A 23,365-nucleotide genomic window follows, 5' to 3' on the forward strand; every position below is an offset into this window, starting at 1 on the left:
CTTTAACTAATCAAATGTCCTTGTTCTTTCTTTCAGCATCACCGGGGCAGGGCCGGGAGGTGGGTCCTGAACATTTTGACTCACCAGCACCACACCATCTCTGCCAGGCAGGCACCAGCGCAGATACTAGCACCTCAGTGGGAATTAGATCATCGGCTGGTGTCCCGGGGAACAGAAGTGAGGGCACTTCACACTCGCTTGAGGTGCGGGCGGAGACAGAGTGCCCATGGCGCTGGCCGTCGGAGAACTGCAGGGGACCAGGCACATGCTCGGTTGGTGGCTCATGATGTGCCTCTGGAGTTGTCCATGAGGCATCAAACACTGGAAGTGCAACAGGATATGCGGGACGATCTGGCGGAGAAACATGAGGCTATGCGTGGCATGGTCTCCGTGCATCACTGATGCAATGAGCCTCGTGGCCGAGCGCCATGCTTCTACCATGGAGAGAGTGCCAACTCTCGTTGAGAGCTCCACCAGGAGAACAATCAGGGCCTCCTGGGGTTGCACACGGACCTGCAAGCCCTCACAGCGGCACTGACCTTAGCTAGTCAGTGCCTGTGTGGGAGATGGTTTGGGCACCAAGTATCCCAGCTCGGTGTCCATCCATCTACGGTGAGCAGGGATGTCCGAAGCGACCTCACATTGGCGCAGCAGCTACCTGTCGTCTCTGCGGGCTCCTCTCAGGGCGCTCCGGATGAGGGTAGCAGCTCCTCCGCCCCTCTGACAGTGACCATGGCATCCGATGAGGCTACGGCGACTGGGGAGATGCCAGCTGTGGAACTGAGGACGGCCGCCAAGGTCATCGAGGGCAACAAGACAGCACAGTGAGCAGACTGTCTCAGATGCCAGTGCCAGCAAGGGGGGGCACCTAGACATAGCATCCATAAGTGTAAACATAAGGCACCTTAGGCACACCACTGGTGTCTCACTGGTGCTTTTATGTTGCCCCGCTGTTAGTTCATGGCCACTTGGTGTGATGTGCAACACCTTTGTAATTTCTTTTTCTGAACTTCAGTTTGTTAAATCATTACATTTTGATATGTAGGCATTGCTCAGGGTGACTCCTTTCTTCTGCAGGTGGACAGTTACCCATGATGTTACGAGTGAGTTGTGTGACATTGAGCTTTATTGACAAGGCCCTTAGTTAATGTTAAAAACAAAAAGCTAAAAGCTACTGCGGATGCTGGAAATCCAAAATAAAAACAGAATTACCTGGAAAAACTCAGCAGGTCTGGCAGCATCGGTGGAGAAGAAATCAGTTAACGTTTCGAGTCTTCATGACCCTTCGGCAGAACTGAGTATAGTTAGGAGAAAGGTGAAATATAAGCTGGTCTAAGGTGGGGGGGGCGGGGGGAGAGAGAAGTTGAGGGTGGGATGATTGTGGAGATAAGCAAGCAGTGATAGGAGCAGATAATCAAAAGATGTCACAGACAAAAGGATCAAAGAGGTGTTGAAGGTGGTGATATTATCTAAGAAAAGTGCTAATTAAGAATGGAAGGCAGGATACTCAAGGTACAGCTCTAGTGGGGCCCTTGGACGGTGAGGAGAGAGGAAGTGAAGGGGCAGGTGTTGCATCTTCTGCGTGGGCATGGGGAGGTGCCATAGGTGGGGGTTGAAAAGTAGGGGGTGATGGAGGAGTGGACCAGGGTGTCCCGGAGGGAACGATCCCGTCGGGACCTGGAAAAATTTATTAATTTTGCTTCCAATCTCCACCCCTCCATCATTTTCATGTGGTCCATCTCTGACACTTCTCTTCCCTTCCTTGACCTCTCTGTCTCAATTTCTGATGATAGACTGTCCACCAATATCCATTACAAGCCTACCAACTCCCACAGCTACCTCGACTACAGTTCCTCACACCCCGCTTCCTGTAAGGACTCCATCCCATTCTCTCAGTTCCTTCGCCTCCGTCGCATCTGTTCTGATGACGCTACCTTCAAAAACAGCTCCTCTGACATGTCCTCCTTCTTCCTTAACCGAGGTTTTCCATCCACGGTCGTTGACAGGGCCCTCAACCGTGTCCGGCCCATATCCCGCGCATCCGCCCTCACGCCTTCTCCTCCTTCCCAGAAACATGATAGGGTCCCCCTTGTCCTCACTTATCACCCCGCCAGCCTCCGCATTCAAAGGATCATCCTCCGCCATTTCCGCCAACTCCAGCATGATGCCACCACCAAACACATCTTCCCTTCACCCCCACCTGGCGGCATTCCGTAGGGATCGTTCCCTCCAGGACACCCTGGTCCACTCCTCCATCACCCCCTACTCCTCAACCCCCACCTATGGCACCTCCCCATGCCCACGCAGAAGATGCAACACCTGCCCCTTCACTTCCTCTCTCCTCACCGTCCAAGGGCCCAAACACTCCTTTCAAGTGAAGCAGCATTTCACTTGCATTTCCCCTAACTTAGTCTACTGCATTCGTTGCTCCCAATGCGGTCTCCTCTACATTGGAGAGACCAAACGCAAACTGGGCGACCGCTTTGCAGAACACCTGCGGTCTGTCCGCAAGAAAGACCCAAACCTCCCTGTCGCTTGCCATTTTAACACTCCACCCTGTTCTCTTGCCCACATGTCTGTCCTTGGCTTGCTGCATTGTTCCAGTGAAGCCCAACGCGAACTGGAGGAACAGCACCTCATCTTCCGACTAGGCACTTTACAGCCTTTCGGGCTGAATATTGAATTCAACAACTTTAGATCTTAAACTCCCCCTCCCCCCATCCCCACCCCGTTTCTCCCCCCTCCCTTTTTTTTTCAATAATTTATATAGATTCTTCTTTTCCCACCTATTTCCATTATTTTTAAATCTAAAACTAAAACTTTGTTAGTCTTTCCACCCCACCCCCACTAGAGCTGTACCTTGAGTATCCTGCCTTCCATTCTTAATTAGCACTTTTCTTAGATAATATCACCACCTTCAACACCTCTTTGATCCTTTTGTCTGTGACATCTTTTGATTATCTGCTCCTATCACTGCTTGCTTATCTCCACAATCATCCCACCCTCAACTTCTCTCTCCCCCCGCCCCCCCACCTTAGACCAGCTTATATTTCACCTTTCTCCTAACTATACTCAGTTCTGCCGAAGGGTCATGAAGACTCGAAACGTTAACTGATTTCTTCTCCACCGATGCTGCCAGACCTGCTGAGTTTTTCCAGGTAATTCTGTTTTTGCCTTAGTTAATGTTCCTAACCAGGCAGATTTTGCACTCAGGTATCAAGAATGGAGCATGCAGCCCTGGCTTGTGTTGGAGGTCCATCTGTAGTGTGCTAGCTAAAGGTTCGTTGGATTAAAGCCTCCCGGGTGTCCCTGCCTCCCTGGAGTGTGCCTGGGTCAGCGTTTACCACCTCAACATTCTCCTGTGCTCATCCTCGGACTCACTACTGGACTCATCATGTGCAGCTGGAGCAACTGCATCTACATCTTCTTCATCCACTGCGTCACCCCTTTCCAGCGCAAGATTGTGGAGAATGAGGGGATAGCCCTTGTCACCCAGCAGCCATCCATCTAGCCGTGCTGGAGCACTTAAGAGGGAGCACCTTGATGTGACAGAGGATGTAAGCATCGTGGGAGCTGCCTGGGTACCTTGCACAGACTTACAGAATCTGCATCCTGTGATCACACATTATCCGCAGGTTCAAGGAGTGGAATTCCTTCCTGTTGATGAAGGCACCCGGCTCACCCGCTGGCACCTTGATGGCCACATGTGTACAGTCTATAGCACCCTGGACGCGGGGGAAGCTAGTAATCGCTGCGAAGCCTCTGGTTCGCTCTGTCTGGCTGGCCTCACCCCAGCGGTAGTGGATGAAGGTCAATGTACGCCTGAACAGAGCGTCCGTCACCTGCTTGACACAAGTGCGGACAGCTGACTGGGAGACTCCGCAAAGGTCACCCACTGACCCCTAGAAAGAGCCGGAGGCATAGAAGCTGAGAGCAGCCATGGCCTTCAGTGCCACTGGTATGGGGTGTCCATCCACACAGTTAGCGGAGATCTCAGGCCTAATCATCTGACAGATATAGTTGACAGTCGCCCTTAAGAGACGGAGCCTCCTTCGGCACTGCACCTCAGACATATTGAGGTAGCTGCTTCGCCGCCTGTAAACCCTGGCAGCAGGATAGTGGCGTCTTCTGTGGTCCCTTCTGCCTTGAACTTCCTGTTGGTCCTGCGCCCCTTGTGCCTGTTTCTCTCCTCCCAAAGGTGGCTCCCTTGGAAGCTGAATGTAGACTCCTGGCCTCCTCCCCCTTCTGGCCCATCCTTCCTCCTCAGAGGATGTGCCCCCAGTGGATAGCACAACTTCGCAGGCTAGGGGAAGGCTTCTTGAAACCTGCAGGCCCCAGAAATGATCTTTACTGTGGAGTCCTGACCTGAAGGCTGTTATTCCTGTCTAAGCAGCTGTGAAGAGTTTTGAAGTATTCCTGCTCACACAGGCATGTACCAGTAACTTTCACAATTAATTCTAACAGATAACACTTGTGACCCCACTCACCCCTCTTACCCCGCCCGTGGATGAGGTTTATACAAATGTCTCCTACCCGCCTGCCCGTCGCGCCCGTGCGAAGTCCTGAAGATCGCACAGGCCCCAACAAATAGCAGTCAACTGCTGCCTCAAGGACCTTAACTACATGATTAATTAATGACTGGTGTGCTTCGGAGAACATTGCGCGCCCGCCCACCTAAATATCGTGAGGGTGCGGGGTGGCGTCAGGAGGCTCGCCCGACGTCACAACGCGTCATTTTATGCATCAGCGCGCGGGGCCCACCCCCGCACGCCAACGAGAAAATTGTGGCCACAATGTTTTTGGGCATGTCTTTTAAAATCCCACAGTGTAGGCCATCAGGTCCAGGGAATTTTTCAGCTTTTAGTCCTATTAATGCCTTCATTACCTCCCATTAAAACAAACAGGCATGAAATCTTTCACTTCGCTTCGATTAAAAATCTGAGTTTCATAGAGTCATGGAGGTCTACAGCACAGAAAAAGGCCCTTCGGCCCATCAAGTCTGCAGCGGTCAAACAAGTACCTAACTATTCTAATTCCATTTTCCAGCACTAGGCCCATAGCTTTGTATGCCATGGCATCGCAAGTGCACATCCAAATACTTCTTAAATGTTATGAGGATTTCTGCCTCTACTACCCTTTCAGGCAGTGAGTTCCAGATTCCCACCACCCTTTCAGGCAGTGAGTTCCAGATTCCCACCACCCTCTGGGTGAAAAAATTCTTCCTCACATTCCCTCTAAACCTCCTGCCCCTTACCTTAAACCTATGCCCGCTGGTTATTGATCCCTCCACCAAGGGGGAAAGTTCCTTCCTGTCTACCCTATCTATGCCCCTCATAATTTTATACACCTCAATCATGTCCCCCCTCAATCTCCTCTGCTCCAGGGAAAATAACCCCAGTCTATCCAATCCCTCCTCATAACTAAAACTCTCCAGCCCAGGCAACATCCTGGTAAAACTCCTCTGCACTCTCTCTATTTCAATCACATCCTTCCTATAATGCGGAATACAGAATTGCTTGCAATACTCTAGCTGTGACCTAACCAGCGTTTTGTGCAGTTCCAGTATAACCTCCCTGCTCTTATATTCTATGCCTCGGCTAATAAAGGAATTTATCCCATATGCCTTCTTAACCACGTTATCTACCTGACCCTCTACCTTAAGAGACCGGTGGACATGCACACCAAGGTCCCTCTGATCCTCAGTACTTCCCAGGGTCCTACCATTCATCGTGTATTCCGGTGTCTTGTTTGTCCTGCCCAAGTACATCACCTCACACTTATCCGGATTAAATTCCATTTGCCACTGATCAGCCCATCTGACCATCCCAACCTGTAATCTAAGGCTATCCTCCTCACTATTTACCACCCCACCAATTTTCCTGTCATCCGCGAACTTACTGATGAACCCTCCTACATTCAAGTCTAAATCGTTTATATATACCACAAACAGCAAGGGACCCAACTCCGATCCCTGTGGAACCCCACTGGACACAGGCATCCAGTCACAAAAACACCCCTCGACCATCACCCTCTGCTTCCTGCCACTCAGCCAATTCTGGATCCAATTTGCCAAATTGCCTTGGATCCCGAGGGCTCTTACCTTCGTTATCAGTCTCCCATACAGGACCTTATCAAAAGCCTTTCTGAAGTCCTAGTAGACTATGTCAAATGCATTGCCCTCATCTACACACCTGGTCACCTTTTCGAAATTCAATAAAATTGGTCAGACATGACCTCCCCTTAAGAAAACCATGCTGACTGTCCTTGATTAACCCCTGCCTCTCCAAGTGTAGATTAATTCTGTCCCTCAGAATTGCTTCCAATAGTTTCCTCACCAATGAGGTAAGACTGACTGGACTGTCGTTCTCTGGTTTATCCCTTCCTCCCTTCTTGAATAACGGTACCACATTGGCTGTCCTCCAGTCCTCTAGCACCTCTCCTGTGGCCAGAGAGGTATTAAAAATTATTGCCAGCGCCCCTGCTATCTCCTCCCTTGCCTCACTCAACAGCCTAGGATACATTTCATCCGGGCCTGGTGATTTATCTACTTTTAAGCCTGCCAGACCACTTGGAACCTTTCTATGCTAATTTCTTTAATCATATCACAGTCCTTCTGCCCGATTTCCATACCTACATCGTCCCTCTCGTTTGTGAACACCGACACAAAGTATTCATTTAGAACCCTACCTATGTCTTCCAGCTCCACACACAAATTGCCACTATGGTCCTTAATGGGCCCTACTCTTTCCCTAGTTATCCTCTTACTCTTGATGTACTTGTAAAATAACTTTGAATTTTCCTTTATTTTACCTGCCAATGTTTTTCATGCCCCTTTTTGCTTTCCTAATTTCCTTTTTAAGTTCCCCTCTACACATTCTATACTCCTCTTGGGCTTCCACTGTTTTGAGCTTTCGGTATCTGCCATAAGCCTCCCTTTTTCTCTTTATCCAATCCTGTATATCCTTCAACATCCAGGGTTCCCTGGATTTGTTGGTCCCACCCTTTATCTTTACTGGAATATGTTGGCCCTGTGCTCTCCCTATTTCCTTCTTGATTGAATCCCACTGCTCTAATGCAGGTTTACCAAGAAGTAGCTGCTCCCAGTCCACTCTGGCCAAATCATATCTGATCTTATTAAGATCGACCTTCCACCAATTTAGAACTCTGATTTCTGGCCCATCCTTGTCCTTTTCCATAACAACCTTGAATCTAACGGAGTTATGATCACTATCTGCAAAATGTTCCCCCACCGATACCTCTACCACTTGCCCAGCTTCATTCCTTAAAATTAAGTCCAGGACCGCCCCCTCTCTTGTCAGACCTTTTACGTACTGGCTTAAAAAGCTCTCCTGGATGCATTTTAAGAATTCCGCAACCTCTAAACCTATCACACAATGACTTATCCAGTTAATGTTGAGGAAGTTGAAATCCCTCACTATTATTACCCTATTATTTTTACACTTCTCTGAAATTTGCCTACATATCTGCTCTTCTATTTCGCTCTGTTTGGGGGCCTATAGTACACTCCCAGCAATGTGATTGCTCCTTTTTTGTTTTTAAGTTCTACCCATATGGCTTCATTTGAGGAGCCTTCTAAGATGTCATCCCTCCTTACTGCTGTAATTAATTCCTTGATCAATATTGCGATACCCCCTCCTCTTTTACCTCCTTCCCTGTCTCGCCCGAAGACCCTACATCCTGGAATATTGAGCTGCCAATCCTGCCCCCCTCTCAACCATGTCTCTGTGACAGCAATGACATCATACTTCCATGTGTTAATTCGTGCCCTCAACTCATCTGCTTTATTCGTCAGACGTCTTGCATTAAAATAAATGCCATCTAACCTTGCCAAGCTCCCTTGTGCCTTAACTGGCCTATAATTTCTATGCCTTCCAGACTCACTTGCTCTCTCTTCTAATTTTGGCTGTGCATCTCCCCCTGCTGAACCTCCTCTCAGGATCCCATCCCCCTGCCAAGTAAGTTTAAACTCTCCCCAACAGCACTAGCAAACCTCTCTGCAAGGATGTTGGTCCCATTCCAGTTCAGGTGCAACCCGTCAATGGTGATAGTACTGTCTTGTTTCCATGGCAAAAGTAATTTTAAACAACCTACCAAAATCCTGTACTCCTCCAGAAGTGCTTCAACTCTCTTTGTGCCTTAGATGCATCCACAATTATTGAATAAGATTGAGGTGCATGTTGTTGATGATGAGCAGACGAGTAACGCTGCCTTGTGCAGTACAATAATGCGCTTAAGAGAGCCACAAACACAGGATTCATAATTAGCGTACAAAGGCCAATGGCAGAGTCTCCAAAGTCTTTCGCACCGGCCTCACTAGGTATTTAGAGACGCCTTGATTGGATACTGTTTTGAATGTGCTTTTTGCGTCTTTTTTCTAAGTTAATTTAAATATTGTTGCTGATAAAATGGACAAACTTTGCTGCACACAGATCATCCACTTTGCCGCTCCTCCCTGTTGACTCCCACAGTAAATGGTGTCTCTGCTCGGTAACCAAGAGCGTCACTTCTGTTTTTACCTCAATACTGCTCAACCAAAACACTGAAAGTAGCTTTCGCGCTAATTATGACAGCGCCTCTCACTGAAGCTGCAGTCCCGTCTGCCTTCCCTGAACCAGCAAGCACCATCACGTGACCGCACCCCCCCCCCCCCCCCCCCCAGGCCGGAAGTCTAGTTTCAATTGGCCAGCGTTTTTTTCTCTCGGCCTCCTACTGGCTGGCGGTAACCAATGGTGTCAACGCTCGCGCGCGGGGGGGCGGTTGGGTTTGAATTTAAAACTATTTCCGGGCAGCTCGAAGCAGAAAGATTGAACTCGGCTTCTCTCAGTTTGGGAATCCTTTGCTCCAGGTTTGGACAATGGCGAGGAAAAGGTGCGCATGTTGTTTTAAAACGTGTAGCTCGTTATCTCGCCATATAAGTTGCTCTGAAAATGCTATGTGCTTTTTTTTCCCCTTAAGTTGTTGTACAACATTTCCAAATTCTTATGATGTTTTGCAGATATTTTGAACTTGGGTTCTACTATGCTTTGAAAGCAGCTGTAAATACGTTCCTTGGAAACCAATTATAATTGTCTGTCTGTCTGCACAAATTTTATTCCAGTGAAGTTCTAGCTTCATCAATAGGCCATCTTCTGGCTATGAAGATGGCGAAACTCCAGAATATCTGGGATGATGTTGGTATTCAAGAAGACAAGCGGCTTCAGCGGATGGCATCAGCAAAGAAGTGTATAGAGGTACTTTTTTATAGAAATATCCAATGCAAGTGGTATTGTCCATCTCATTGGAGGAATGTTTAAAAAGGTATTGGATACCACTAAGAAGCATGCTTGCCACTGGAGTTGATGTGTTCTTTGTCTATGATGGCTTGCTCTGTACAGATCAGGCCTGAGTGGAAACTTGAGAATTTGGTGTAGAGGGGGAAGGAGCTGCTGCTTTTACACTTTTTTTTTCAGCCTTCAGTTACTGGTGATTGATCAAAAACTTTACTGAGATGGGCAGGTAAGAGTTTGGTGAGTTTTAAGATTTTAATCCTCTTAAATGGGGATAGCAGTAGTGGGAAGATAGCTATTGCATTGAATTTATAGCTTAACTGGTTAAACTTCAAACAACTGAGTTATTTTTATAATTTTGAAACCTAATTAGTTAAATAAAGCAAAGATGGCAGGGCAGGTGATCTGCAGCATTTGGGAGCTGGTGGACACCAGTGTGATCCACGGCAACCACATCTGCAGTAAGTGTCTACATTTTGAGGAACTTTGGCTCAGAATTGATGAGCTGTAGTCTGAGCTTCAGGCACTGCATCAGGGAGGGGGAAAGTTACCTGGACACTTTCCACCAGGAGGTGGGTCATACCACAGTTCTGTGATCAGGGATGGTTAGGTGTGACTGTGAGTGAGGCAGCTATGGGACCCAGAAGGTAGCAATGGAGGTGTTGTGGGCCCTGCAAGTAATTTGGAAGGCAAATGCAATGTTGGCCTTCCCTGCAAGGGGGAAAGTAAGGAAATCTTGCTACAGTTGTACAGGCATTGGTGAGACCACACCTAGAGTACTGTGTACAGTTTGGGCTCTCTTACTAGAGAGAGGTACTTGCATTGGAGGCATTTCAGAGAAGGTTCATTAGATTCTTTCCTTGGATGGAAAGATTGTCTAATGAGGAAAGGTTGAGCAAGTTGGGCCCATACTCATTGGAATTTAGAAGCATGAGAGGTAATCTTATGTTCCAATAAGATTCTGTGGGACCTTGACAGGGTGGATGCTGAGAGGATGTTTTCCCCTTGTGGGGGGGAAATAGAGAACTAGAGGGCACAGTTTTAAAATAAGGGGCCCCCTTTAAGATGGGGGTGAGGAATTTCTTCTCTGGCTGTTTGGTGTTTGGAATTCTCTTTCCAATGAGCAGTGGAGGCTGGGTCCTTGAATATATTCAAGACTGAGTAACAGATTTTTGATTTACAGGGGAGTTGAGGATTATGTGGAGCAAGCAGCAATTTGGAGTTGAGATCAGGCTGATCTGATTTATGGTGGAGCAGACTGTAGGGGCTGAATGGTCTATTTCTTGCATTCAAAGCCAATTACATAGGTAAGGGGTATGGTGGTGAGAAAGATCCATCTGTGGCTTACTAAGGAGGTTAAGGATAGTATTGGATTAATAGAAGAGACTTGATGCAAAGAATAGGAGTGAATGGTAATGGGGAGACAGTGGCATAGTTGTAATGTCAATGTAATCCAGAAGCCCAGGCTAATGCTCTGGGGTCATGGGTTCAAATCCCAGCATGGCAGCTAGTGGAATTTCAATTCAATTAAATTGATAAATCAGGAAGTCCTGGTTGTCATGGTCACCATTGCTATCAATTGTTGTAAAGACACATCTGTTCACTAATTCCCTTTTGGGAAGGAAATCTGCTGTCCTTATCTGGTCTGGCCTACATGGACTCTGGACCCTTAGGAACGTGGTTGACTCTTAACTGCCCTTTGAAATGGCCTAGCAAGCCATTCATTTCAAGGGAAATTAGGGATGGACTACAAATGCTGGCCCAGCCAGTGATATTCATCCCGTTAAAGGATTTTTTTTTTTTAAGTTAGTGTTTTGGGTGACCCTTTGCTGGTTTCTAAAAAAAATTGGTTAAAAGGGGAAGAAAAAATACTATTAGCCAGGAATATAAAAACAGATTTGGAGCATTTAGAAGTATATAAAAAGAGTAGCTAAAGTACATGTTGATCCTATTGAAGTGGCAACAGGAGAAATTATCATGTGACAAGTTGCATACCAGAAGTAGAAAATCATTGTTAGATTTTGCCCAAGTCCTATAGTTAATCACATCTCTATATTAATCACCACCTCAATGTGATTATCAGAATTTGTTCTGGCCAGTAGCTGATAATAATAGAAACCATAGAAGACAGTTGGCTATAGCCCAGGTCAGGTGAGAGTATCAAGTATTGACCAGAACAATGGAAGTACCTAAGCAGTGATACTGAACTATCTTAAGATTATCTAGGTCACCCTGTTTCTTTTTATAAAAACTTAATCAAGACAGTCATTATGTCAAGTCTGGAGGTTGGTGGCCAAGAAGAAACTTGCTTCAATATGCATTCTGGGTATCATTTGATGTAACTCAGTTTTAAAATATCAAGGAACAGCCCTTTAAGGTTAGAACCCATAGGACAGTTGGAAGTCCAACATCCACAAGAGGCTAAGTTTGATTACCTTGGGTCTACAAGAAACCAGGTTGTATGAATCTATTATATAACAGTAACATTTATTATATTATTGGTGTCGGAATAATAAACTTGCATTTGGTCAACACACAAGCATGTATCATGAAGAATTATTTAACTGTGTGTTTAAGACTTCCTAACAGCAACCTAGAGGCTGAGTGACAAAATTAGGGTAATTAATATCAGCAGAGAAAATGTACTGGAGAAACTCTGGACTAAAATGAAATCCCCAGGACCTAATAGCCAAGGCATCCACTCTCTTCAGCTATAAACCACTATTTTCCTAAATTCTGGAAGGGCCCCAGAAGATTGGAAGTTAGCAAACATTACTTTTTTTTTAAAATAGCAAAGTAGGGAACTATAGGCAATTAGCCTGACGTCAAATTGTCAAGAGAATGCTGGAACCTAAGGAAGTTTTGAGTTTAGAAAAGAACTATGATTAGAACAAGACAACATGGTTTTATGATAAACTTTAGTTTTTGAGGATGTAACTACAGGAACTTAATATAGTTTACTTGGGCCTCCAAAGGGCATTTAACAAGGCGTCACAAGATTAATGCACAAGATAGGGGCTCACGGAGCTGGGGATGAAATAGTTAATATGGGTAGAGGGTTGGTTAACAGACAGGAAGCAGTAAGTAGTGATACATTGGGCTTTTTCAAGTTGGCAGGCTGTGACTAGTGGAATGCTGCAAGGATCAATGCTGGGGCCTCTATTTTTTACCATCTATATTAATGATTTGGATGAAGAGACAGTAATGGATCAAAGTTTGTTGATGGTACAAAGATAGGTGGAAATGCCAGCCTTGAGGAGATCAAAGGCTCCAAAGAGACACAAGCTTAGTGAGTGGGCAACAAGGTGGTAAATGGAGTACAATGTGGGGAAGTCTGTTATTCACTTGGTCATAAGAATAGAAAAGAAAAATATTTAAAAGGCTTGAAAGTTGCAAATGTTGATGTTCAAAGACTTGGGTGTACTTGTACACAAAACAGTATGCAGGTGCAGTAAGCAATTAGAAAAGCAAATGGTATGCTGCCCTTTACTGTAAGAGGATTGGAGGACAAGAATAAAGTCATGCTGCAATTGTATGGGGCTTTGGTGATGCCACACCTGAAATACTGTGCATTTTTTCTTTGGTCTCTAAGGAAAGATATGTTTGCGTTGGAGGCAGTAAAGAGAAGGCTCACCAGCTTATGTTGTCCTATGAGTGGTCGAGTAAATTGTGTCTATCTTGAGTTTAGGAGAATGAGGCGATCTCATTGAAAACATACATTTTGAAGGGGCTTGAGGGGATGGAAACTGAGACATTGTTTCCCATGTCTGGGGAATCTAGAAGAGGGCAATCATTTAAGACTCAGAAGGAGAAATTTCTTCACTGAGGGATGTGAAACTTTGGAATTCTCTACCTTCAAAAGGTTGTGGATGTGTAATCATTGAATATATTTAAGGCTGAGATGGGCAGATGGGTTTTTGTCTTGGGGAATCTAGGGATATGGGGAGCAGGTGGGAAAGTGGTGTTGAAGTCCAAGATCAGCTATGGTCGTATTGAATGTTGGAGCAAGCTTGATGGGACATGGTCTCCTGTTCTTGTATCTTATGTCCTTCAGCACCAACTTCTGCAGTTTTTGACACAGCTGTTTGGGACATGGTTCCACAATATAAATGCTTATATAAATGTTAATTTCTTCATGATGCTCCCACTACCACCATGAGCCCATTGGACACAAGCCCTGACCTGTGTTCTTGCCTTTTGACTCCATTATTATAATGCTGTCCTGGCCAACCTCCCATCTTTCATCCTCCATGAACTGAAACTCATCCAAACTTCATCCATATCAACTCAAATCCTGTACTCACTGACCTTCATAAACTCCTGTGCCAATAATGCCACTTTTAGAAATTTTTGTCTTGTCTAATTCCCTCTAAAACCTCCAATTTTTAGCCCTACAACCCTTTTTCTGAGATAATTTGTCCTTCTCTCACTTTCAACCCTCCCTCTCCCCCGTCCTAAGCTCTGGAATTCCCTTCCTAAACACCCCTTTCCTTTTTAAGGGGTGTTTTTCAAAGCTTAGTCAATAAGGTAGGTTTTTGGTCACCTCTCCTGATATCTACTTTGGGTCAGTTTCAATTCTTGCTGGATTTTGCTCCTGTGAAATGTTTAGGGCTGCTTTTACTACATTAAAGGTGCTATTTAATTTTTATCCATAGGAACAGGAGTAAGCCACTTAGCCCCTGGAATCTGTCCTGCCATAATTGATATCATGCTGATCTGATGGGTCAAAAGGTGGTTGTATGGATTTAGGTCAACTGTTAGATTTAACATCTATGATCTAATGTCAATTACTGTTTTGTGGAAGTGTTCCAAACCTCTACCACCCTTTTTTGTTTTTTTTCCTAATTTCATTCCTGAAAGGCTTAGCTATAATTTTCAGACTCTGTCCTCCTAGGCTTCCAGTCAGTAGAAATAACTTGTCTGCCTTCTGTTTCTTACTTGAAACAGAACTTTATTACAGAACTCATTTAAAAGCTGCATGCTTGAACCACGATTAGAAAGCTCTGCCCCTAAGATTGCCTGCGCTTAGGGCTCTTTTGTCAGTTCAATCATGTGACCCCTAAAGGTAGTAGGAAAGGATATACCTACAATCACTACATTTTCTCTCCCTTTAGTTTTTTTTAACATTTCTTATTTACAAAAAATATTTTAACCCACAATATATACACAGGTCATGCAATTAAAGACGAAGTCTGAGGTGGTTTTCTAATTTGGTTAGAGTGGCGTTTCATCAGTAATTCTGACGGTGTTGAACCCGTAGTTTAATGAGTTGTACAGTACTTAGGGAAATGTGAAATTCTAGTTTCTAACATACCTTTGGATAACTTCATCCCTGATTTGAAAGTTTGCACTGCTCTTTCTGCTAACCAATTTGATGAGGAATGATATGGTGCTGTTTTAATGTTTAATTCCATTTAAACTCACTAATCTTTGGAATTCAGTACTAGTGAAAACAGTACCATTATCAGAAACAATGACTTTTGGTAGGACATGTAAACTAAACATAGTGTGCAACTAATGAAAAGCTGCACCAATGTTGGTGATCTAACTTCATACACGTCCATCCACTTAATGTGTATAATGATAAACAAAAATATGGTACCTAAATGGACCTACATACTCTATATGTAGTCTAACCCAGGGTTGACCAGGCCACTTCTCCAGATGTAGTGGAGCTTAAACAGGCAACTTCTGTTGCTGACACTGGTCAAGCACTGCCACTGTCTATGCCTGGCCACCAAACATAGCTTCATGCAATCATCTTCAAAATGCCTGGGTGTGCACTGTGAAGCTCTGTCAAGAGTGGCCCTTCTTGCGAAGGGATGATGATTCTTGATCCCCAGATCCAGATTCCATCTTGACAATCTAACTCAGTTTTCGGGGCATGGAATGGTCTTATCTCTTCAGACAGTGCATTTGACCATCCTTGCAATACCTGATTTTGGACTTTTAACAAAATTGGATCCCTGTTTGTTCAATTCTTTATTTGCTTCACAGACTGGCAGAGTCCAAGAAATTCAACACAAATGCAACTTCTTGTGGCACTGGAGCATGTACAATGTTATCTGGTAATGGAAGACGACTGTGTCTGCATTTGCAATATGCAAGCCAGGACAGAGCATAAAGATGTACTCATACACCAATTAAAATCAAAGTCCAAGCCCAATATTGGATTCCTCCTGTGAGGCTATTGGTGGAATAGCTTTATCTTCACTAAATCAAGCCATTAGTAGTTTATGGTCTGACACTGGTGAAATGTCATCTATGCAGCAACTGATGGAAGTTTTTCACTCAATGTTACTGATAAATCTTCCTTTTCAAGTTGAGTAACCCTTCTCTGCTGAAGAGGGGGTCCTGGAGACATAGCCTATTGGCCTTTCGGAACCATCTTCCATCCTGTGACAACACAGCTCCCACCCTGTAAGGATATGTATCACAGGTTAATAATTCTTTTGATGGGTCATAATGTACTAGTAGACATGAGTGTAATAGATTCTTGACTTTTGCGAAGGCTTCTTGATGTGCATTCCATGATCAAAGATGGTCCTTTTTCAATAAGTGTAAAGTGGCTAACACTGACAAGTTTGGCAGGAAGCAACTGTAATAATTTATCATGCCCAAAAAAGACTTGAGTTCAGTGATAATGGTAGGAAAGGGCACTTCCTTGATTGCCTTGACTTTCTCTAATGGATGCAACCCCTGCACATCTGCTCAGTGACCCAAGTAAGTGACTTCTGTCATTAGGAATGTACACTTCTTTCTTCAATCACACACCAGCTTCCCAAAATCATCTTAAAACCTCTTCTAGGTTGGCAAAATGTTAGGCTTCCATTGAGCCTGTGATCAGGATGTTGTCCAGGTACACTAGTTGGAAATCCTTGCAATAGGCTTTCCATGGTCCTTTGGAAGATTGCACAGGCAGATGATGCACCAAAGGGTAGGGTGTATTGGTACAGGGGTGTGTGTGTGTGTGTGTGTGTGTGTGTGTGTGTGTGTTGATTGTTACGTACCCTCAGAGGTGCTGTCCAGCTCTAGCTGTTAGTATGCATGACTCATGTCTGGTTTGGTGTAGGATTTTCCTCCAGCTAGCTTAGCGTACAGATCTTCTACCCCTGGGATAGGATATTTGTAATTTAGCAGTCTTGTTCACAGTTTGTAGTCTCCGCAAATGCGAATGTTTTAATCTGGTTTCATCATGGGCTACGGGTGCTGCCCATTCCAAAAACTGGACTGACTGGATTATGCCTGGCTTCTCACTCCAAGCAGCACAATTCTGCATCCACCACCTTTTAGGGTATAAGGTATAGTTCTGGCCTTAAAGAACCAGGGTGTCACCCCCAAATCTACATATATTTTTGTTTGTAGGCCTTTTTATCTTTACCAATTTGTTGCAAAATACACTGTCGCATTTCCTTAACTCGGGTATTCCTTCTGTTCTCACTTGAAATATTTCCAGCCAGTTGAGCTTAATTTTTCAGTAACCATTGATGGCCCAGACAACTAGGTCCTTCACCTGTTACAATGATCACTGGAAGCTGGGCTGTCTTGCCTATAGGGCACAGGTACTGTGGCGATGTCTTTTACCTGTGACTCTCCAGTGTATGTCTTCAGTTGAGCTGTAGTTTGCTCCAGATTCAGTGGCTGGGTGCATTCCATTTAGGTATTTAAATGTGTGTTCTCCCGCTGTGGTTGAGCCTCCTGTATCTACATCCATGACTAGAAGCTTCCCATTCTCTTGCAGGGTCACTGTGATTGGTTCAGTTTTTACTGCTTTGGCATTGTATAGGCTATAGATATCTGTATTGGCAGCTTCTGGTTCTGTTATATTGTGCACTTCAATCCTCTTGGTCTGCTGTCTGGCTGTCTCGATTTCACCCTGCATTGCTTTATTACGTGCCGCATTTTTTTTTTGTGGCAGTAATGGCATTCTGCCTCAAATCTACAGTTTTCCAGTACATGATTACCCCCATTGGTAAATTAATTTGAATTGCTGGTGAGATGCTTCCACTATGCCTTTTTGTTTTTTGAGCAGTAGCGACTGTCGTCCTCTTCATGGCTGTCTCTCTGGTTTTTGTGCCACACCTAGTGGTAGGTTTCACCCCAACTAAAGAATGGTGCCATGTTGCACACTCCGTTGCTAGCTCTATTTCCATGGCATGCTTCAAATCAATAACTTCTGCAAGTAAACGGCACTGAATGGCACTGTCATGAATGCCGCAAACCAACTGGCCCTGCAACATGTAATTGAGTGTTTCGCTGAAGTCGCAGTGCTCAGTCAACTGTTTCAACTTCGTGACATAACTTGTGATGGACTCACCCAAGGCCCTTTCTCTGGAGTTGAACTTAAATCTCGGCATCATTACTGATGACTTCGGTTGAAGCTGCATCTTCCTGAGGTAATCCAGATCATTAAAAGATTTAGAGTTGGTCACATTCGGGGCTGTCAGACTACAGTTGAAGTTATATATCTTGCTACCACAGACACTTAGCAGAGAAGCAGAAAGCAATTCTTTTGTTATTTGATTCATCATGAAATAAAAACCTAGGCGCCCTATGTATCAGCTCCATTCTTTCATGGACGAGTCATAAGGCTCGAATCTGCCAGAGTGGCATGACTGACTATACTTTTCTTTCTTTAAGAATTTATGTACTCTCATTCACAAGGCGTAGCGTCAGAGCTATTTATCCTCGTCACCAATTGTTATTAACATTGATATCCCAGTCAGGTTTCTTATTTGAAACAGAACTTTATTACAGAGCTCCTTTTAGAAGCTGCATGCTTGAACCAGGGAATATGGAGAGCTTGGTTAAACCACAAAGTACTTGCATCAAATAAATGTGTTTATGCCCTATACTACATGAACTTCGATTATATATTAAATGTCACTATGCGTCTTTTATTGCTGTTTTTGTATTTGGTAGGATCTGGGGTGGCGAAGTGTTAAAATGGGATCACTTGGGAAAATTGTTTGGGAAATACTGCTTTAGCTATTAGTCTAACATTCCATTAGCCATTTTGATTTTATGTAGCTATTCGTGACGTTCCACTGCTTTTCACCATTTGGAAAGTACTCTGATCTACTTTGACATTGAAATCTAGTTTTACCCATTCACTTTTAATTTTTTAACCTCTCTAATAAATTATGCTTCTATCAATACTTCAATGTCTAAGTTAATCATTGATTCAAAATAATGGCCCAGATCTTAGTCAGTGTTGATGCTGTGCACATTGACACTGCCAAGATTTCTGTGACCTGCCCCTTGTAATTTTTCAGTCAGGACTGCCAATGTCCTAGCTGAAGCATCAATGGGTCAGTGCAGACATCCACAGAAGACCATTGAGCACAAGAAAAGGTGGATGAAGACAGGACATGCCCCTTTCTTAACAGTAGCTGCTGTTTTAAAATGTTTTTTTTTAAGGTCTCGAATCTGAGTGGGAGAGGTTATGGTGCTCAGTTCAGTTATACTGGTTAATCACTGAGTTAGATCTAGGAATAACCGGTGTAACACTTTCTGAAATCGGGCAAGTCCTGCATATGTGGCCCAAGTCTCTGACACTGAGCTCAAGTGTCCAAGGCATTGGTGGAGGGTCCCAGACAGCACAAGTGACCATTGGAAGTTTAAACTTCCCTGGCAATTTCAGCGTGTGCACATGTCAGACCATCCTCTGGGTCCTGACACATCTCCCTACTTGAATCCAATTTCCAGATTTCAAAAGATTTGGGTCATGTTTAGTTATCTAGATAACATCCATTCATTGCAGATATATTTTGGTTCAAAGCCTTGCACTGTGTTCAAATAAAAGTTAATCTGGTAACATTCATGGGGGGAAGCAATGGCACAGTGGTATTGTCACTGAACCAGTAGCCCAGAGACCCAGCATAATGCTCTGGGGACACGGGCTTGAATCCTTCCACGGCAGATAGTGGAATTTGTATTCAATACAAGTCTGACCATGAAACCATTGTTGTAAAAACCCATTTGGTTCACTAATGTTCTTTAGGGAAGGAAATCTGTCATCCTTACCTGGTCTGGCTTATGTGTGACTCTAGACCCACAGCAATGTGGTTGACTCTTAGCCTCTTAATGCCCTCTGAAATGGCCCAGCAAGTCACTCAGTTGTAACAAACCGTTACAAAGTCACAAAAAGAAATTAAACCAGATGGACCACCTGGCATCAAACCAGGCACCGGAAATGACAATGGCAATCGCAACGCTGCAAAGTCATCTGGGAGCTAGTGCCAAAATTGAGAGCTGTCACACAGGCTAGTCAAGCAACAACCTGACAGTCAAAGGCAAAATACTGTGGATGCTGGAAATCTGAAGCAAAAAATGCTGGAAAAACTCAGGTCTGACAGCATCTTTGGAGAGAGAAACACAGTTAACATTTCGAGTCCATATGACTCTGAGCTAAAGAAAAGTAGAAATGTGGTGAAATATATACCGTTTTAAGGGGAGTGGAACAGGTGAAGCTGGATAGAAGGCCAGCAATAGGTCGAGGTAAAGAGATTGCAAAAGATGTCTTAAACAAAAGGTCAAAGGGGTGTTAATGGTGGTGGGGCTGGCTGAAGGAGGTGCTAATGGTGACATTAAGAAAAGAAAGCAGAATGTGATCATGGCTGGACCGGGGTAAGCACTCTGGAAAGAACATGAGCAAGTGACGGATGGCCCTAGTGGGGGTGGGATGGGGGGGAGGGGACGGTGGTGGAAAAAATCAAATAGGCTAAAAGCTGGGGATAAAGCAATGAATAAAAATAAATTTAAATGGGGTATGTGGAACATTCCTTGTTCAAGTCCTACTCAGGCCCCCTCCCATGACCCTTTTCTTACTTCGAGGACGGTTTCAGTGCCGCTTCATGCTCTCGCCTGGACCTGGAAAAATTCACCAATTTTGCTTCCAATTTCCACCTCTCCATCACATTCACATGGTCCATCTCTGACAATTTCCTTCCCTCCCCTTCCTTGACTTCTGTCTCAATTTCTGGTGATAGACTGACCACCAATGTTCTTTACAAGCCCACCGACTCCCACAGCTACTTCAACTACAGCTCCTCACACCCTCCTTCCTGTAAGGACTCCATCCCATTCTCTCAGTTCCTTCGCCTCTGTCGCATCTGTTCCGATGGTGCCACTTTCCAAAACAGTGCTTCTGACATGCCTTCCTTCTTCCTTTAACTGAGGTTTCCCACCCATGATGGTTGACAGGGCCCTCAGCTGTGGTTCGACCCATCTCCTGCACCTCTGCCTTCCTCTCCCTTCCAGAACCATTATAGGGTCCCCCTTGTCTTCACTTTTCACCCCACCAGCCTCCGCATTCAAAGGATCATTTTCTGCCAACTCCAGCATGATGCCACCACCAGACACATCTTCCCTTCACCCTCCCTGTCGACATTCTGTAGGGACTGTTCCCCCTGGGACACCCTGGTCCACTCCTCCATCACCCCCAACCCCCCTCCATAGCACCTTCCCATGCAATCACAGAAGGTGCAACACCTGCCCCTTTACTGCCCCCCCCCCCCCCCCCCCCACCCTTCTTCACCATCCAATGGCCCAAACACTTCTTTCAAGTGAAGCAGCGCTGCTCCCAATGTGGTCTCCTCTACATTGGAGAGACCAAATGCAGACTGAGTGACCGCTTTGCGGGACACCTTCAGTCTGTCCACAAGCATGACCCAGATCTTGTCGCTTGCCATTTCAACACCATCCTGCTCTCATGCCCACATGTCCACCCTTGGCCTGCTGCAATGTTCCAGTGATGCTCAACGCAAACTGGATGAACAGCACCTCATCTTCCGACTAGGCACTTTACAGCCTTTCGAACTTAACATTGAGTTCAACAACTTCAGACCATGAACTCTCTTCTCCATCCTTGCCCCTTTTTTTTCAATATTCATTTTTATTTTTTGTTTTATTTTCCACTTTGATTTAAATTTATTTCCATTTTTATTCATAGGCTAAAAGCTGGGCATAAACCAATTTGATTTTTTTCCACCACTAGGGCCACCTGTCACTTGTTTGTTCTTTCCAGAGTGCTTACCCTGGCCATTATCACATCCTTCTTTCTACTCTTAATGTCACCATTAGCAGCTCCTTCAGCCAGCACTGCCATTAACATCCCTTTGACCTTTTTATGTTTGACATCTTTTGCAATCTCTCCCTTGCCTCCATCTATCGCTGGCCTTCTATTCAGCTTCACCTGTTCCACATCCGCCCCCCACCACCCCGCCCATCCAAAACAGTATATATTTCACCACGTTTCTACTTCCCTTTTAGCTCAGTCATATGGACTCGAAACATTAACTCTTTCTCTCCACAGATGCTGTCAGACCTGAATTTTTCCAGCATTTTGTTTTTGAGCCTGACAGTCATCCTCACTGAATCATGCCTGATAGATAATGTTACACCCTCCACTGCACAGTAGCAGCAGTGTGTACCATCTACAAGATGCACTGCAGGGATTCACCAAGGCTGCTGAGACAGTACCTTCCAAACCCACGACCATTACCTTCCAGAAGGACAAGGGCAGCAGACACATGGGAACACCACCACCTGGAAGTTCCCCTCCAAGTCACTCACCATCCTGACTTGGAAATATATCGCCATTCCTTCACCGTCACTGGGTCAAAATTCTGGAACTCCCTAACAGCACTGTAGGTGTACCTACACCACGTGGTCTGCAGCGGTTCAAAGAGGCAGCTCACCACCACCTTCTCAAGGGCAACTAGGGATGGGCAATAAATGCTGGCCCAGCCAGTGAAGCCCCACATCCCATGAATGAATTCATCAAATGCCTGCTACTGTTGATTGAAATAGCTGTTCACTCTGGACAAAGGATACAACCAAGTGGAAAACAATCTCCTTTGGTCCTACCTTCAGTTGCATGGGCCCTAAACTTTGGAAGTCCCTCCTTACATCTCTCTGCCTTTGCCTCACATTCCTCCTTTTAAAACACTCACTCCTTAAAGCATTTTTTTGTCATCTGGCCTAATCCAGATCCTAACTGTGGTTCAGTTATACCTTGTTTTATAATGCTCCTGTGAAGTGTTTTGGGACACTTTTTATTTCACTAAAAGTGTTATATAAATTCTTGATGATCTTTCATTGCTAAAGTATAGGTACTGGCATGTTGTACTAAAAAGCAACAACACAAGCTGTCATGCTATTTCAAACCAGCATCACAGGTTTCCACATCTTGTTCAGGTATGCCATGCAAAATGCAGTGTGGGAAGCTGCTGGAGCAAGGTAAATTGGCAAGCTGAACTGTTCATCAGTTCTAATGCAGCTTATAAAAGTAGGTTAAAGTTTCTGGCTGTGTGTTCCAGCATGTAGTTTTCTTTCACAGGATGTGATGCTCCTCGCTTAGCCTGCATTACAATCCTTAATTTTTCATAGAAAGGTGGTAGTGAGCCTATGCCTTGAACCACTGTGGTCCATGTGGCATAAGTACACTCACAGTACTATTAGGGAGTACCAGGATTTTGGCCCAGTGACAGTAAAGGAACTGCAAGTTCCAAGTCAAAGTGGTGAATGATTTGGAGGGGAACTTCCAGATGGTGGTGTTCTCGTGTATCTGCTGCCCTTCACCTTCGTGGTAGAGGTTGTGTGTTTGGAAGGTACTGTTGAAGAATACTTGACATTGCTGCAATGCACCTTTTATAGGGTACACACTGGCACAGTGGTAATGGAGGGAGTGAATATTAAGATAGTGGTTGGGGTGCCAATCAAGAGGGCTGCTTTGTCCTGGATGGACAAAACTTGTCATACTTTATTAATCTTAAAGCTTATTAATTATGTGTTTGAGCTATTAGAAACTTGTGAAGTGGCAAACATTGTTTTAGTTTGGAAACTTGATGCTTTTAAAATATTTTTGATAGGAGCTTCTAGATCAAATGATTCATGAAGAGGAGCTTATGAAAAAACAATTGGAGGAGGCCATTAAGAATTGGAAGGGGAAACTACAGACCTTATGTTGTGAGCTGCTTCTAGATCCTTATAAGGTATACATTTTTGGAAAGTTGTGTAACCTGATTAAATGACCTTGTTTTAGAATTCAGGTGAACAATTTTAACTATTGAAAA

General features: G+C 44.7%; 2 protein-coding genes across 5 annotated transcripts in view; one reads left to right on the forward strand and one right to left on the reverse strand.

Annotated features, from left to right (window-relative positions):
• idua (alpha-L-iduronidase) overlaps window positions 1-8,608 on the reverse strand; it is a 377,462-nt gene extending 368,854 nt beyond the window's left edge. For 3 of the 4 annotated variants that reach the window (XM_078540387.1, XM_078540376.1, XM_078540367.1), the window contains exon 1: window positions 8,113-8,608. In XM_078540387.1, the coding sequence (XP_078396513.1) occupies window positions 8,113-8,279 (167 nt within the window). In that variant the 5' untranslated portion in view covers window positions 8,280-8,608. The remainder of the gene's footprint in view (window positions 1-8,112) is intronic. The other variant, XM_078540394.1, reaches the window with a different exon arrangement.
• Window positions 8,609-8,795: 187 nt separating this feature from the next.
• Window positions 8,796-23,365, forward strand: part of prc2 (protein regulator of cytokinesis 2) — a 37,216-nt gene continuing 22,646 nt past the window's right edge. Inside the window, exons 1-3 of the mRNA XM_078546262.1 lie at window positions 8,796-8,889; window positions 9,119-9,251; window positions 23,162-23,284. Of these exons, the coding sequence (XP_078402388.1) occupies window positions 8,876-8,889; window positions 9,119-9,251; window positions 23,162-23,284 (270 nt within the window). The 5' untranslated portion in view covers window positions 8,796-8,875. The remainder of the gene's footprint in view (window positions 8,890-9,118; window positions 9,252-23,161; window positions 23,285-23,365) is intronic.

This window comes from Cetorhinus maximus, chromosome 1, assembly GCF_964194155.1.
Source record: "Cetorhinus maximus chromosome 1, sCetMax3.hap1.1, whole genome shotgun sequence".
NCBI classification, from domain to species: Eukaryota; Metazoa; Chordata; class Chondrichthyes; order Lamniformes; family Cetorhinidae; genus Cetorhinus; species Cetorhinus maximus.